Genomic DNA, 18,051 nt, shown 5'->3' with positions numbered 1-18,051 from the left:
GTATCATAGATGCTATCTGTTTTGTAGGCTTTCTTGTACTTTATGTGTATTCGTTCATTCTTTTATATTGGACTCGATCAAACAAAGACATGTATCTGCCTTTCCTTAGTTTATAGCCTAATATCGTGGTTTCATAATGAATTCGGCTGTTTCCTATGCATGTCATACACAACCTTAACCACAACAACAATAGGCTACATAGAAAAACAGTACACGTGTGCATGCGTACACTATATATCCTATAGTCAACACACAGTCAAGCTATTATTCACAGATTAGTATATGACAGAAAATGACAGATTTATACTGAAAACTGTCAGCGTGTGTCAGATAAACACTGAAGGTGTGATTCATATAATAGCAAAGGGTGGAGGGGGAGGAGGCGGGGAGGGGAGGGGAGGCGGTCGGAGCTGCGCATCTGTGCTGGAGAGGGAGAAAGAGAGAGACGAACAGGACAAGATGAGGACCGCGGCTGCAGCAATGGACGAATCGACAATGGGATGGGAAACGGCAGACGACAGGACACCACCGAGGAAGAGCGAAGAGGCATGAGAGAGAAGGATCAGGAGACGTGCTGCATCGCCCCAACATGGAGGCGTAGCGACAGTAGCATGCATTAAATGAGATCATACCATTGTAGCCTAGCAGCAGCATCATCCGTCCTTCCAGCCTGAGCGGAGGAGAGGAGGAGACAGCAGGAGAGATGGGCTCCCAGGTTGTGCAGACCCTGCGTCAGGGAGTGTGGGCATCTGTGACCGGGGGCTGGTACCACGACCCGGACCAGAATAAATTCAACAACTCCTGCCACCTCTATCTGTGGATATTCCTCCTGATGTTGCCCCTGTCTCTCCATCTGGTGAGTCTATTATGGGGGAACATGACGTTCAAGGCCTCTCAGGGGGTGTGAGATGTTCACGGTGCCATAGGTAGCGTTTTTTTCATGCGCGTTTTTATCCTGGATTATCCAACACCCTCATTGTCTGGATGCTGCTATGGGGAAGTACTATAGGCTAAAAAAAACAGCACTGTCGCAGTATTTTCCTCTGCATGCAGGGAACGCATGGCTGCTCCTGGATGATGTGAGAGTCAGGAGGCACAACTGGTATTTACATCGTATACATATGATGGTGTGGATGAAAAATAGAGTTGCTGTTATGGGTCAAACAGCTTAACCTTAGCTGTGTAGTATGATGACAACAACAGCCATGTGCAGTACTAAGGGTGATGATCTGATTGCAGCTTGTCTGTTATTGTTTGTGACAATGATATACAATAACATTGTAATGGAACAATGTCAACCAGTTAACCTTTATTCTCCATATCATAAAACAGATTATGTGTTTGCTCTCAATATCCCTGCTCTCATGTGTCAACAGAATAATCCATGGGCTAATTTGTATAGGAACTGTGGGCTACCCCAAATTGGATACCCATTTATGAGAGTTAGTGAGGCAAAGTAAGTTAATCTGGTGTGTTGCCACCATTAAAATGTTGTCACTGACACTTTTCAAAGTCTGTTTGAAAACACCCACTGCTTCCCGTGCATAAACAACACACGCTTTCTGAGAGAGGTGTTTCGAATTTCAAGTTTACAAGCAATTTTATCAGAAGGTCGCATGCAGCACTCAGCAAGTATTAATACCAAGTTGAATAACAAAGGAATGTAAGCACAAAAGACACTATGCATCTGTAACAGAAGATGAAAGTGTCTATTTTAAACACAGCAAGCATCTCTGTAGATCAGTATGACACATGTATGAGCATGATGCAGATACTGGGTCTTTAATCTTTCTGTTTTTTTCCCCATGGGCCATTCCTCCCTTGGGGATCAATAACCTTCATTAATCCACCAGTTAATCAAATTAGATCTTCTGTTTCACTGAGCATGTAATTCACTCCGGGAACTGTGATAAGCTTTACCTTTTGCAGAAATCCACTAATAAGAAGAGAAGTGATGTTCAAACATTGTTTTAGTGGACATATGATGAAGCTCCTGTCTCCTTACCTCTCCACAGGCCCTGCCCCCTACCACCATGGCTTTGAGCATCTACTGCAGCTCCATCACCGTCTTCTTCATCCTCATCAAGGTGGCCAACTATCGGCTGCACCTGATGTTCGACGAGGGCGAGGGAGTGGTCCGCAGCAGCCTCTCTGATCTCAGCAAGGCTCCGGAGAAGAAGAGTAATGCCTCGGACTCCTGCCTGCCCACCAGCATCAGGTAAACCCTCACACTTATAACGCTTAAACTACTGTCCAGTCAGAGGGATTCTTTTAAGGGAGCTGAAATATTCTTTCACACTATTATAGACATCTGACTTTACCTCATATTGGAGGCTTTTGAGAAAGATATACAGCAACATACGTTCAACAAACCAATGTTTTCCCTTTGTATCTCAAGCTGCTCCCCTGCCAAGTTAGTCATTACCATATCTAGGCCAGAGGGATAAATCCCTAATGATACTACTTAATAATTTAACATAACATTTTACATTTGGGTCTGAGACCTCTTTTTAGACTAATTGCACTCATACTGACTGAGTGTGTTACAATTGTTGACATACTTTTTTTATTTAATCAGTCTCCTTTTTCTATGTCTGTATTCGTATTCCCTTTCTTTGAGCTCATATTGGCTTTGTGATCAAGTGTTTTAGAGAGGGATATAGACTCATTCCACTTCAGTTCAAAGGCTCAGTACAGCTTTGGTGAATGAGGTAATGAGGGGAGTTCAGGGATCTTCACTCCGCTCTGACACACTTGATCTACACAGAGACAAATGTATCACTTCCTGTTCCCTCTGCGACTGCATTTCTTTTATATTTCTAAGCCTGTGGAGAGATGATACAGCAATAGCAGAGGCACACATTTTTACTGCTTTCTCATCCTAATAAATCACTGGATTGAAGTATTTAAAACATCAGAGGTTAGGAATGAAGGTTAAATGATTTAATTTGAAAGTGTTTATGTATTGACTTCCACAAACTCCCCAACTTTGAATCCTCCGCCTCATCATTTATTTTCTCCGCCCGTCTCTTGTCTTTGTCTCATAGGAAGAGCAGTACAGTCCCCGACAGCGTTGCCATGACGATGTTGGCTCGGAAACGTACCAGTCCGGTGATCCAGGTGACAGTGAAACAGACTGAAACTGACCCAGGACTAATAGGGGTGGTGAGTGAAGGTTAAAAGATAGACACCTGAGAAAATAATCACGCTGTACAGAAAACACTGGGTTGACCTACATTATGTCTGAATGTTAATCAGGTGTTTTTTTAATCCTCCTCCATACAGGACTGTTCGAAGTCAGACGAGGGGAAGACTGCAGAAGGTGATGTTGATTATTCTCTCTACCAAAGGAAATATCTGAATAAATGAGTGGGAAACAAGACAAGCCACTAAGTGACTGTGGAAGAGCTGAGACAGCTGTGGCTTCTTAAAGGGATATATTATATTTTTGGGAGTAGGGTTGTATGAGGTATTCAGTGCAACACAAACAGCAAATGGCAGTCTTCATGCCCTCAGTTTAGAGAAAAAGACAGGAGTAACGTCTTCGAGGCTAAGCAATGAATCGCTGTGGATGCTATTATTGAGTGTTTTTAGGTTGCTATTGCCAGAATTAATATCAGTTTAAGTTCTCACCATATTTGAGGAAGTTTTATCCATCCATGCTATCTTCAAAGCCACCAGACCTTATTGAAAGAAAACAGTAATCTTACCAGGTGTAACTCAGATGTTGTTGGTTTATCACTAACTTAATCTTCTTGGTTTTTCTGTGTTATTGTTTGTCTTTGATGAAAAAGAATCTTGAAAACACCATGATAATCCTGGCATCAAGGCAAATATGATTGGGCTACTTGGAGCTGTTTCTTTAACAGTTTCAGAGAGATCCTGTTGATTTTGTGATATGCTTAAAATAACTCTGACATTATTACAAGGTGGTAAGTTAACACTTATAGAATGAATACAGGATGTGGAAAGACAGCCACTTGCACGCCAGTACTCCCAGGTCATCTTCAATTGAGGTCCTAATGTTTTTTGTCACTATTGAGGCCCTGTATGTCATTTGGGTTAACATGTGTTCTGTGTAGTGTCAAGTCAGTTAATCTGTGCTGGAACACATCATTACATTACATTACATTACATTGCATTTAGCTGACATTAGTGCGAATGTGCTCGGCAAAGTGCAGAACTAATAGCCAGACAACAAGATTAGCTGCCTGCTTCCTGTAAATGTATGACCTAATGCAGTGGTGATGAGTCAGAAAAAAAGTCAGCTTATTGATAAAAAATATGCAAACTCTGGGATAAAAGGCCTCAGACGACAACTGCACTCAAGTGTATCTGTTTTTAAAAGCAGGAGGAACGGTCCCCTTTGGCATTTGCAATTTTCTAGGATGGGATTGGCAAATACTGCTGTAGACAATAGGGATGTTTTTGGGTTGTCGCTCCAGAGAATACAAAATGTCCATTTCAAGTATTGTAGGATTGTGTTGTATATTGTATTATTATTATTACATCTTAAATCAAATTAATTCGAATTTTCATTTCGTTTTGTTCCAGGACAGGGTGATTGTGCAGCAGAGGAGAGGCCTGTGCAGGGAATCCTGAACCCGAGCCCTTCTCCAGATGACCTCTCCAGCCCCAATCCAGACCAGGCCGCTCCCCTGCTGCAGGCCCAGCAGAGGACCCCGTCCCGGGCTGAAAGGGAAGAGAAGCGGCCTAGATCTGGGAGCGGGACAGGGAAAATGGACGCAGAAATAATTGAAACTGAGGAAGAGGGAATAGACATTCAGGGTTCTATGTTCGGGATTGACAGAGAGCAATTAGAGAAAGACTCTGAGCAGGGCAGAAAAGACGTCGGTGAGGTTAAAGAGACTGCAGACAGGGAAACAGCTGATGAAGGTCTGCCGCCCTCCAAGGGAAGTGGAGATGAGAGCGAGGAGGAGAGTGAGGGGCAAAAAGAGTCCCAAGATGCAAACAACAACTCACTTGAAATTGAGGGTAACCCATTTACCCAGGACCGTCAGGAGGATTTAATCGACATCCAAGAAGCTCATGCACAGGTAGGCCTCGAGGAAGTAAGTTGTTATACATTTTGGGGGGTAAAGAAGCGATTAAACTATCATTGCATTGTTTTTATTTTGTACACGAGTACAAATCCATCTGTCCTTTTTGTTGTCTCTAAGGCTATGCCAGTAGAGGAGACTTACTGTTCTGATGAGATTGAAGTGGTTCTGGTAGACAACTCCGCCCCCGGGTCGGCATCGGTTCGGCTGGTCGATAGTGACACAGTCAAGATCATCATCACCATGAGCTGCGACCCTCAGACTGCTGCTCTGCTGGAGGAGAGTGTCAAGCAGAGCCTTTTAGAGAATGCACAGGTAAACATAATTTCAGACCAACGTCAATGTCTTGTTCTAATGTTTTCAGCTTATTTTTCATGATTAACATTCATCTAAATGATAACCTGGTTTACGTCTAGGTGTTGTTACATTTGTATAATACAGTGTGTGTGACATTTGTGTCCTCCCAGGCTCAGAAAGATGCAGGAGAGTGTCACATCAAGATCCCCGTCATCACCTTCGACTCCCCTGAGAAGGAGAAGCTGGCGATGGAAGATGAAGGAGAGGAAGAGGACGAAGAAGCAGCTGGCTCAGAGGCCGACTCCACCCCGAAACAGCAACCAACAGCCAGCCAAAGTGAAGAGTTTCACCTGTGTAGAGAAACATCCACCTCTGAGTTCACCACACTGGAGGGTCCGGATCCAGAACTGGAACACCTCGGTGTGCAGATCACTGATGACAGCACACAGAGCCCGCAGCTGACCAATGATAACAGCTCGTCAGGTATCGACATCCACTCCCACCACGACGACACAGATCCTCTGGACCCTAATGTGGATTCACATGGTTTCCTGCGTTTGCCACCAGCTTTTGGTCGTTACGGGCCCGGAGGAAGAGCTCACATCCGTGGCCTGAGCATGGACAGCGGGAAAGATGCTGTGCTGCTTTCAGACCGCTCACATAACACAGTATGTTGGATGTTTGTCTTCTATTTCTAGTTATCTCCATCTATCTGTTCATTCACATACTGTAGTTCAAATCTCAAGGTTCAAGGTTCTTTATTGTCAAACTAACATAGCTAGTAATTATGTCGTTGAAAATCTTAGGTCACAGGCTTCTCCAACAATGCAACACAAGAATGCAGATAAGCAGACAATATTAAAACAATATTAAAGTATATTATATTAAAAGTAATACAAAAAAGAAAAATAGTTTTTTTAAAAAGTGAAAAAAAAGTGGAATAGTGCAATACGAGTCTATATACAAGTTATTGGAATGATATATTAGATAATAGATAAATAATGACTAAGTAGCAGATGAATGTTATGAAATTGTTTCAGCAGTTGTTTAACAGTCTTATTGCCTGCGGGATGAAGCTGTCTCTGAATCTGGTTGTTTTTGTCCGGATGCTGCGGTAACGCCTGCCAGACGGCAGCAGACTGAACAGTTTGTGGCTGGGGTGATGGGGGTCTTTTATAATCCTCAGGGATTTCTGTGTCTCCCTATCAGAACACCATGACCAGTTCAAAGTCAGATCTGGAAGCGAAGGAGGGTCAGATTCCCAACGAATCCAACTTCTTGGAGTTTGTTTCCCTGTTGGGGTCGCTCAGTATCAGAGCGGGAGGGGCCAGCTCACAGGAAAGGGAGGGGCCTGAACCTAAAGAGGAAGCAGAATCTGCAGAGGAATGGGAATCTCAGAAAGAAGGTTTGTTCTTTTACCTTTCATCATCTACATGTTATTCAGTGTTAATGCATAATTTTATTCAGTTGTACGCAAAAATCATTGCAATTTCAGCAACGTTTTATGAACTGCAGTTCTTACTGTTTCTCTTTGTGCATGGTCCCATCAGCTATATAAGGTTACATCTTTATACTAATACTATCCTTATAAATATATGTTATAACAATGCATTGATTCTAACTATTCTTTCTAATTCAAATGACTGTGGTGTTTTTAGCTAATACTGCATGATGTCACTCAGTTGCTCAGTTCTTTTTTTCACTTTGGTCAAATTATATAAATTAAGAAGCACACATTTTCGTTAGCAAGGTGTACTGCTCAGTAACAACTTATAGCGGCATAAAATACCATGCAATCATAAGTATTTGGTTAATTTCATATACATCAATAGGCAAATTAGCTAAAAAGCAAGACCTATGCTAGGAAACCAAAGCAGATTGTGTTGGAACAAAGGAAAACATGTAGAAAATAGAAAATGTAAACAAATACATTTAAGCTTTTCCCAATTGAAGATCAGCTCTGTTATTTCAAACCAAAAACATTTCCATTTGTCTTTGCTTACAGATAATCTGAGTGCGACTTCCAGACAAGAGAAGACGATATCAGAGAGCAACACGGAAAACAAGCCAGAACGACCCAAACCACCCACCAGTCTGCCTACCGACACACTGTGGGCCATACCACCCACACAGATCCCAATAGTCTCCCCTGACAGGTGCACATGCCTGCACACCCACACACTTCAATGAAAATATGCACAGTGCTGAAATCAGTCATCCATCCAGCATCTCCAGTTATAGTGTTTCTCCTGTGTGCAGTCCACAGACGGACAGAGAGAAGGATCCGGACTACGACTCGCTGCCTTCACAAACCTCTCATTCAGAGAGCTCCATGCTGCAGGTCATCTGCAGACCAGAGGCCACCAACAAAGAAGATGCCTACACCTTCCATACTGTACACAGTAAGCAGCCATCAAAAAGAAAAATCAACAGTTAAAATGTTATGTAATGTTGTGTGTGCGCTGGAAACAAAGTGAGATGAGTCACATGCAGCAGTTCCCTGATCAGTTTTAGCAGTCTATTTGAGTTGGCTCCTCAGACTGTTTGCTGGGGCGGTGATATTTCAAACAAATTAACAGTATGAGTGACAGCACTGATTGGTTTCACTTTTAAAACAGCTTAAAAAGATTGAATAAATTATAACAAATTCAGTTTTTTTGTTAGATGCTTGTCTGTAGTTTTAAAATTGGAAATAAATCCTGCATCACCCGCTTGTTCATTATCTCACATTAATGATACACTGAAACGTGTTCGATGTGTGTTTGTCCCACCAGGAGACCGTCCTCGTAAGCTGTACGCAGAGAGAGCTCTCAACCTGCCCCTGGGAGCAGAGCTCATCACTGGCAACATGTGGTACTGCTGACACATATTTCCTTCTACTCTTCATTATTTCTTCCTTAAAATGAACTTTTTCTATCAATTTTCTTCCATCCCCTTTTTCCTGTTCTGTGTGCTTTTCTTGACTTCCTCTTACCATATTGCCTCCTTTGCATCTCATTCTGAACTACCATCACTGCCTAAGTAGAGAAGTCACCCTCTTCTTTGTGTGTGTGTTTGTGTGTCTCCAGTGACCTGCTGTCAACCTCTTCTAACTCTGAGGGTCAGGACGGGCTGGCGGGGGGTCACGCTGACTGCCCTTTCCAGAGACGCATCATCCCGGCACACCGGCTCCGGCCCCGGAGGACGCACCCTGAGATATTCCAGGTGTCCATCTGCTTTCACATTTTCTTTCTTTTCCTGCATACCAATGATCTCAAAAACCTGAGTTACTTAGACTAAATAAAGGATTTGTTTATTTAATGAAAAATGCATGGAAGTATGTGTTATGGGTCTTTTAAATCCTATGGGTTTTGACCAGTAATAGTCTGGAAAATTGCTGTGGAGCCTTTTTGTAAATGCACAAGGGTGATACGCAGCTCTCCGGGTTGCACTACTTGTTGCACTACTCAATAGTTGGGGGTGGCAACGTGTCAAGAATTGTAGCAATGTGTCAACAAAGGGAATGTACAAGGAAGCTGTTAGCAAGCAAACACGCATACAAACAATGTGGGTTTCAGATTCTTACTATTGTGTATTCTCTCTGATAAACTGCACAAAAGGAAATAAACTGCTGATGTTTGGAACAGTGGCCATATGAACACATCTAAATCAGTTCACATCAGTGCTGCATACAGACCAGCAGGGGGGACAAACGCTGCCAGGATCAGTTGTTTAAGATGAAACTACACAGACTCTCTGCTGAATCATTAATGCACCACTTAGTGTGTGTTTTGCACATTGTGAAAAATATGTTGTTATGTCTTCTTATGATGATCCCGACTGTGTTTTGAAGTATCCTACATGGAAAATCATGTTGCATATGAATTCATGTAGGTATTAATTATTTATGTTTGTGTGTCAGGAAGAGGACTCTTTGGATGAGTCGTCAGAGACCTCCACTCAGGAGAAACCCACCAGAAAGATTTATTACAAACTCAAACTGTTTCCTGGGAAGTGGATCAACATTTTATATGACAGACTCACCCTGCTTGCCCTTTTGGACAGGTAATCCAAACAAACTATTTTTACCATTGTACCTACTTGTATTGAAGTCTAAAAATCCAATATCATACATGTTATTCAATTCGCAAATGTAAACTATACAAATAATTATATATTATTATATAGTATGTCAGTTTTTTTATATTTTCTCTGTCAAACTTAGAAAGAAATTCAAAAAATTCGGATTTTCCAGTTGATTTGACCCATACTGTATAAAGCCAGTCACCAGATGTGTGGTTGGTCCATTTTGTCATAATTCAGTGTCATATATGTTAAATGTAATCATCAGTTGAGCATTAACTCAATCCATTAATATATGTCTATCATCAATACTATTCAGGAATGATGCTCTTCATTAGGTATGCCTTTGTTTGTGCTGTTTTTGTATAGAAACCAGGAATTTCTTGAAAATCTAGTGGCAATCTTCATGGCCTTCATGGTGTCCTTCCTGGGTTTTGTGCTCCTCAATCACGGCTGCTTCAAAGACTTCTGGGTCTTCCAGTTCTGTCTGGTCATCGCCAGCTGCCAGTATTCATTACTGAAGGTAAAAACCACCCAACCATAGCTTTGTGTAGTTAACCTGAATCTTAACTGTTCGACTGAAGTGTGTGATCGTTTTGCGACGGTTAAAGTTTTAAAACGTGTTATTTTATTTCAAACATTTCATTCCTAAAACTATCTTGGTTAAGGAATAATTCATGTGTGAGCTTAGAATGTTTGCTACCTAATGTAGATTACATAAAAACTGATCTCATGCATTGCCAGTTCATTTTTGCTGATGGTTACTTCCTCTCAGATGTACAAAACTGTTTTCATGTTAATTTTACAAATACTAATTTAACATTGGCCTCTGTGGTTTTGTTTTACAGAGCGTTCAACCGGATGCAGCTTCACCAACACATGTGAGTTTAATGTTACCTTGTCTTTGACCTCTTGAGGAAATATTACATTGTAAGGATAAAACTAATTCATTCAAATAAATATTTAGCCCTGCATTATAATTACCAGTATTTAGGGTAATTAATTTTAATTGTTGCTGGGTTTTGACTGATGCCCAAACAATGTGACCACAGACGATATGACCCCTTATAGTGCTCTTGTGTCATGTTACTGTGAAAAGGCATAAAAAGGACTTAAGATTTGCCTTATGTGACCGAAAATGGTATTAATATTGCGGTTATCATTAGCTGTTGTTATTATCCTGCTGTTACTAACATCCTAACCTCCTACTCTCTGCAGGGTCACAACCAGCTGGTGGCCTACAGTCGAGCGGCTTACTTCTGCATCTTCTGTGCTCTGATCTGGCTGCTGGAGCAGATCCTGAGGAGCAAAGACCTGCCCGTCTCCACCCTGTACGGAGTCACCATCGCCTGTCACGACGCACTGGGCTTCTTACGAAACCTGCTAGTGGGTAGGGATAAATGTACCTGGAGATAAATACAATTCACACAGACACATATAGCTCAATTTGAGATTAGTTTCAGGCGGCTTTGAGGCTGCTAGTACACGTCACATATTTTATTTCTTGTAGTTTATTGTTTGTTTTAATGCCTGTTCAAAATAAGCACTAATACATGTTTTTCGCCTTGAACAGGTTTTACTTACTGCTTCCCACTCACCTTCCTGGTGGGCCTTTTCCCCCAGATCAACACCTTCACCATCTACCTGCTGGAGCAGATCGACATGCACTTATTTGGAGGAACAGGTTGGTGAAAGTGTTTCTAATCGTTGGATTTCAGTAATGCTTCTGTTCATGACTCAAGATCTGAATTGGATGTTCATTTTCTTTCTGTGTTTACTGTAAACGGTCATTTCTGAATGCATCAATGGATTTAAGGCTCAGGTTTGTAATCTGTGTAAACTGTATACAATTCGCTGAGAATCTTCTCTATGAGATTAAATATTTGTCGATGTTAATCAATAAGAGTTTAAGATGCCCAAACTACCATCCATTGATAAGAGGAAAAATATATCAAGTGTAAAGTCCAAAATGGTTCTTACTTTTGCCCCAAAGTGTATTTATGTGTGAAACCAAAAGGATTGAGAAATGACATTTTCAGGGTCTTCAAGTAAAGAGAAATCGTTTTAGTGATTTAACAAGAGTAGTATTATATAAACACAAGACAAATACTAGAGTAAACGCTTATAACATTGCTCTCATTGTTTAATCCTTATGCACATTTGTTCATCCTCTCTCTAACTTGTGTTTCAGCTGCTACGAGTCTCGTCTCTGCGGTCTATGGCATCCTGCGCAGTCTGATCGCCATCTCTCTGCTCTACGGTTTCTGCTTCGGAGCTCTCAAGGTACAAATGAACTGCATGTAAAACAAAACCGAGCATATAGCAGTTAGGAGATGTGAGTATAGCCATTTCTCCTCTCCTATTCTCATTTTATGGCTCATGGTCATCCAATAAAAGAGGAGGCAATTTCAGCAACAAATACAAAGCGCTGCTAGTCATTCTTCAAAAGTGACAAGATTGCAACTGCGGGAAGAAGGTTTTAGGGGTGAAGAGCTAAAATCATTTGGTGGTGCACGGCGGTATTATTCACAGTGTGTGTGTGTGTCTGTATGTGTGTGTGTGTGTTACAGGAGCCGTGGGATGAGCAGCACACACCAGCTCTGTTCTCTGGGTTCTGTGGCCTTCTGGTGGTCTTCTCCTACCACCTCAGCCGACAGAGCAGCGACCCCTCTGTACTAATGTGAGTTCAGAGTGTGTGTGTGTGTGTGTGTGTGTGTGTGTGTGTGTGTGTGTGTGTGTGTGTGTGTGTGTGTGTGTGTGTGTGTGTGTGTGTGTGTGACTCCATCAGTACCTGCTTCTCTTTCCTTGACTGCTGTGTGTGTGTCTAGACTCTGCCATGCTGCTGCTCCAGACTCTGCTCACCACCATCTTCTACACTCCTCTGGCTCCCTTCCTGGGCAGCGCCATCTTCATTTCCTCCTATCCACGGCCCATCAAGTTCTGGGAAAGAAACTACAAGTAAGGCCCTGACGATGTGTGTGAGTGAGCGAGTGTAGTATGAAATCCCAAACAGCCTGGAGGTGTGTGGAAACCGTTTACTCACATTGTGAATCGCATTGAGAACATCCTGACACACTGCTATTTGAAGAATTGGCTCAAGTGTCGAGAAATCCAATGAAAATACTGAAACCAATATTGCAACAAGTTAATATTAGCACATGCTTTTAGCCAGGCTGATTAACAATATCTTATTTATCTGTGCCACAGATATCAACTGTTAAAACTATTGAAGACATTAATGAGCCTCACTGTTGCATGTTCATTCATCACTATTAACACACACTGCAGTTGATGTTGTAATCCCATCCTGCTGCTGTAAATAGTCACTAGCAAAATAAAAATTTCATTCAGTTTGAGTTTAGTTATCAGTGCCCAACTGCTTCAGGAACCTATTGAACCTTTTATATAATTAAAAGTATATATTTTTGACATATTTTAATAGACTTACAGCTTCAGTAGAAATAAATGGGCCTGGCTTTGAAGGCCACTGGCACAGCAGGGAAGTTGAAAAGTATTTAGAAATTGTAACTGATGATTTCTTTCATATACATTCAAAATATTAACATTACATATTTTTTGGAGAAGAAGACATCGAGCCAATCCTTTTGAGCAGAGTTAGTCATGTTTACAGATCGACCGTCTTCTTCTTCTCTCGCTCACACTTACACAACGTACACTATTCTGTCCACTGTAACTTATTGATGTTTGTAGTTCAGCTCACTGAGAGCTTTCCAAAAATACTCCTGTAGCTTTGTTCTCCAAACTTCAGTGGTTTGACACGAAGCGGCCCGTGTGATTATATTTAGATGTTGGTGTCTGAGACTCGTGACAGTAAAATCACTGACTGATTTTAGTGTTTTAGGCAGCAGTTGTAAAGGTTTGTTGATGTGAACCTCTGCCAAACACCAAGAGAACATGACAACCAACACAATAGTTGAGTCTTAAAATATTTAGTTGCAAGATTACCTGATGGCTGCAGAGGTTTTACAACTAAAATGATATGTATTTAATTGAGTAAGAAACAGATTAAGATCTTATTTTTCTGACAAACTTAAAAATGGTTGTAAGGGAAACTTCAATAAGATATATTTTCCTAATCAGCTTTTTTTATTGTAATTTTGCTGTTGTCCGATCATCTGCCACATTTTGACCCCCCTTATTTTACAAGACACACTCTTGGGAAAGCTTTTGGATTAAAGCCTTTTGTTTGATAGCTTTAAACCTTTTTTGGGTTCTACAATCTATATGATTTTAACTGTGTTTTGTCTCTCGTCTCTTGCAGCACAAAGCGTATTGACAACTCAAACAGCCGACTGGTGTCCCAAGTGGATAAAGAGACAGGTGAGTATTTTTTACTACATCAGATACAGGGTGCATCCTTTTTTAGATACCTGGCTGTCTCCTATAAATCAAGCGATTGTATATTAAGTGTTTCTTGTTAGATAAATTAGGATAATCATTTGTTCCATTACTATATTGATATTCATTTAATATATTTGTATTTTCATAGGAAGCTACCAGACTTTTGTGTACCATCTTTGTCCTTTCTTTATCTGTCATTACATTCTCCTGATTTATTTCTCTTGCAGGGTGTGATGATAGCAACCTAAACTCCATTTTCTACGAGTACCTGACCCGCTCGCTGCAGCACTCGCTCTGTGGCGACCTCATGCTCGGCCGATGGGGAAACTACAGCGCCGGGGACTGTTTCATCCTGGCGTCTGACTACCTCAACGCCCTGGTCCATCTCATCGAGATCGGAAACGGCCTGGTCACGTTCCAGCTGAGGGGGCTGGAGTTCAGAGGTACAGTCTGACGCTCTCTACCTAGGCAAAGGACGATATGGACATTTAAGGTCACAATAATCCTGTCGGAAATTATGCTGTTTACGATACTATCCTGAAAATCATCAAAATCTATCGATAAACGTTTAAAGTGACTCTATGCACTCATTGTAAGTCTCATTGAATAAAAACATCAGAAATGTATGTCATTTATAAAGCACCTAGGAAATAAAAAATACTTTACAAAAAACCTTTAAAACATTAACTGAATTTCCCCCTCAATAAAAGTCCATCTTCTTCTTTCTTCTTCTTAAGATATAGTGCAATAGAAACACATTATAAAATGAAAGTCATTTAAAAAAGCCAAGAGAATAAAATTTAAATAAAACAAGTTCAATTAGAATAAGACATGTAAAAAAATAATAGAATACAAGTTCAACTGCAGTGTAAAATATGAATAGTTGCCATAGTTAACATTTCTTATTGTGATCCATGATAACATCCTTTATTCCTCCTTGGAGTTTAAAGGAATGACAAGCTCACCTTCAAAAAACGTACAAAAACGTACCTCTTCAAACTGGCTTTTAATGTCCGATTGTTTTATTGCTCGATATTAATGTGACTTTTACTATATTTATTTGTTGTCCTGTTTTATTACCTCTGTAAAGTGACTTTGAGCACCTATAAAAGCGCTAACAAAATACATTTAATGCTGTCAAAATTATCGCGTTAACGGCGGTAATTAATTTTTTGAATTAATTGCGTTAAAATATTTAACGCATTTAACGCATGAGCAGAATGGCCCGCCCCATACATCCCACCAGTGGCAGCGCTGGGGTAGGCTACAGCCATTATACGAAGAAATGGCTTAGCCCCACCATGAAAAATGATGTTAAAGTAAGCCAAATAAAGTCCGCCAACTCGCGCCGAGTAAATTGCACAGACAGCAGTTAGTAAGATTGATTTCAGTAGTCACTTGTCTGGAAATACCGAAGACTAGAAACGGTTTTGAAAACTTTTGTCACGTAGTGATCGTCTTCTCAATAGAACATCTTTGATAATGTCTTCTGGCCAATCAGAATCAAGATAACGGCGTGGTTTTGTTGCAGGAAGTCCCGACGGAGAATACTTTTGCGGTAGTACATCTCTATATACATCGATACAACATTACGTGTTGATAGAAATCAACACGTAATGAAATAAGACCCCACGGTTTGATGATTGATAGATGTGTGGGCTGTCTTTCATTTTGACACACAGAACAATGTTATAATAAACATACATACATAGGCTACATATGTTAAATGGATATATCCGCCTTCTTTCATTTATCTTCCATTCCCACAACAATATACATAAAGATATGGGATATTTGGACATAGTTCGAATGGGATTAATATCACCTTTAATCGATATACCGAATACCGCGGTATCGCGGTAATGAAACGGATCAAAATACCGTCGTGAGACTGAAAACATCTAAACCGCGGTAATTACCCGTTCATTCATTTATATCTCGCCCTGTAATAAAAACTGTAATGTTTTTGTTTGAACAGCAGAGTGACGCCAATAAATATCTAGTCAAGAATAATCCCATCACCTTTGCGTGCAGCGCGCCCTCACACTCAGACCCAACGAGAAAATGGAGAACGGAGTAGAGAACGTGCTTGACCAACAATAGAAATTGTGAAATCTGAGGATGCTCCTACTCGACTTTTAAAGCTGTTGTGGTGGCACATTTTGGTTTTCCCCGTTTCAAGAAGTTACCCAAAGGTGACAAAGCACTGATCAAACGTCAACTATTTCAAATCCTGTTCGGGCGACGGTCGCCTAACAATTCGCGGAAACACATCGAACATCCGCACAAGGTCATTGTCACATCACCGACCCAGAAAACCGCCTCCGAACACAACCAACCTACTGTCGAGGAAAATCTAAGCCAGCCAACTGACTTCTGACAGAAGTATTGGAGCGCCCACTCCCCCTACAGTCCAAGAGCTTCCAGGAAATAACAAGTGCATCGGCGGTACATGGCAAAGACTTAAGGCCGTTTTCTGTGGTCGAAACAGTAAGGATTTCGGGGTTATGTAAGACACCGCTGGAGCCCAGTATGCCATGTCCACTCATGGGCCATACTTTAGTCGACACAGTGCTACCCGCTCTTGTACCAAGAGACAAAAGCTAAAGTGACACAGAGCTCAAAGAAGCAGAGGCATTCCAATACGCAACAACAGATGGGTGGAACTTCACGGAAGCTACCAGAGCTATATTACAGTCACAGGCTCATGTTACTCGAACAGCGAATGGGAATTAGAAAGCTTTTTGTTTTGCAGACGCGGCTCTTTTCAAATCAGAGAGCTGGACTATAATCATTGCTGAAGGTGTTAAAATCTGCTGTTTTCGGAGTGGGGACTCGCGAAATAATAAGGCATTGCTGTCGTACAGACAACGCAAGGAATATGGATGTAGCGGGTGGAGATCGGCCGAGTTTTCCCGGGGGCCCCACACATACAAGGCCCGTTTCTGCCCACACTTTAAAACCCTCGCTTCAAAAGCGGGTTTAAACGTAAACCGCAAGCCGTCTGTTGGTAGAGGTGAGGCGTCGTAGCCTGCCGTATTTTTCACCGCAGTTAACGCCACAAGCTGTGCTGGCCACCAAACAGGGAATGTTAAACCTGCCTGCGACATAACTCCATCATGGATGTGGTCACAAGATGGAACACGGCTCGCTTGACTTGTGCCCTCCGAGCGCTACACCTGGAGCAACAACAAGCTATCGCTGCAACGCTACTCAGTGCGAGTCAGGAGCGCAACGCACCGAGATAGACACTCTCAGGAACCCAGCTGACAATCACGGACGCCGAGGACATGGTCGGCTTCTCATCACCGCTGAAAAAAGCAACACCCGTGCTGCTGCGATTGAAGTCTCGACCTACAGTCTCTCTCATTGTGCCCCTCAAAGCACATGGATACGAAGCAAAGCATGGCACAGTGCGATGAGGACTCTCCACCACACTCGCCAAATGAAGAGACCCATACACTGAAGGACTGTTACAGACAGACCTACCAAGGGGAGTAAAAAACTAAGTTTCTGCAAGAGAAGCACTGCGCATTGCGGAGCGCCACGGTTCCCGGAGAGCTTGGCACAGCTAATGACAGGTCCAGCCGCGGAGGACGTTTTCGACAGGCGGGCCTGAGAGTTGAAAAGCCCCCACAGATGGGCAGCACCACAAAAAAAAAACCGAGGGTACACTATTTACAATAATTCTTGTTTGTTGTCTGTGTAACTTTTTTTCAGATAACGTCAAGGTGTGTTTGCCTCTGTTTTGTTTCTTGTGAAAAGAAAGATAAGACGTCTTTTTTTTCTACCTCTGCTCTGCTTGCTAGGAACCCTAGTGAGAACAGAAGGGGCCAAAGTAGCACATGACGCTGGAGGAACAATCCTCGCTCCCTTCAAAAAGACCAGCCACTCCGCAAGTCTCCTGCGGGGAGCTTGTCAATTAAACGAATCGCCCACGTTCGCCCACAGCCACAACACTGGTATGCGAGGCCTGAGAAGTCCTGACTTGTAACCCGCAAAGCGAGCCTCTATTTTAGTCTCTGACTGTCCCTCGTGGATAGGGTGGGGTGGCAGAACAATGCAACAGTGTTAGGCGCACCTGCTGCTCCCCCATCGGCAAAAGCATATCTTTCTGTGCCCAGACAGCCACATCAGTGCCGAGGTGAGAAGAGTTTTTTGCCACAGCCAGCGGGAATGATTGTAAGACGCCAACCAGATCCCAGCTTCTACCTGGAAATGTTGGACATGCATTCATCTTCCGTGAAAAAAACCCTGCGTCTTGATGCTT

At 42.0% G+C, this 18,051-nt stretch overlaps 1 protein-coding gene across 1 annotated transcript in view; it reads left to right on the top strand.

Annotated features, from left to right (window-relative positions):
• The first annotated feature begins 431 nt into the window (after positions 1-431).
• The window catches only part of pcnx2 (pecanex 2), a 34,798-nt gene continuing 17,178 nt past the window's right edge, over positions 432-18,051 (top strand). The window contains exons 1-19 of the mRNA XM_010772414.1: positions 432-856; positions 2,016-2,218; positions 3,048-3,165; positions 3,286-3,322; positions 4,555-5,057; positions 5,181-5,375; positions 5,528-6,025; positions 6,567-6,762; positions 7,363-7,513; positions 7,617-7,759; positions 8,132-8,210; positions 8,426-8,561; positions 9,259-9,401; positions 9,789-9,942; positions 10,268-10,300; positions 10,638-10,809; positions 10,993-11,103; positions 11,611-11,702; positions 11,990-12,099. Coding sequence (XP_010770716.1) covers positions 704-856; positions 2,016-2,218; positions 3,048-3,165; positions 3,286-3,322; positions 4,555-5,057; positions 5,181-5,375; positions 5,528-6,025; positions 6,567-6,762; positions 7,363-7,513; positions 7,617-7,759; positions 8,132-8,210; positions 8,426-8,561; positions 9,259-9,401; positions 9,789-9,942; positions 10,268-10,300; positions 10,638-10,809; positions 10,993-11,103; positions 11,611-11,702; positions 11,990-12,099 — 3,227 coding nt within the window. The 5' untranslated portion in view covers positions 432-703. The remainder of the gene's footprint in view (positions 857-2,015; positions 2,219-3,047; positions 3,166-3,285; positions 3,323-4,554; positions 5,058-5,180; positions 5,376-5,527; positions 6,026-6,566; positions 6,763-7,362; positions 7,514-7,616; positions 7,760-8,131; positions 8,211-8,425; positions 8,562-9,258; positions 9,402-9,788; positions 9,943-10,267; positions 10,301-10,637; positions 10,810-10,992; positions 11,104-11,610; positions 11,703-11,989; positions 12,100-18,051) is intronic.

Source organism: Notothenia coriiceps, unplaced genomic scaffold (genome assembly GCF_000735185.1).
Source record: "Notothenia coriiceps isolate Sejong01 unplaced genomic scaffold, NC01 NC01_scaffold00011183, whole genome shotgun sequence".
In the NCBI taxonomy this organism is placed as follows: domain Eukaryota; kingdom Metazoa; phylum Chordata; class Actinopteri; order Perciformes; family Nototheniidae; genus Notothenia; species Notothenia coriiceps.
Note: the sequence above shows the minus strand (reverse complement) of the source record. Positions and strands in the feature narration are given on the sequence as shown.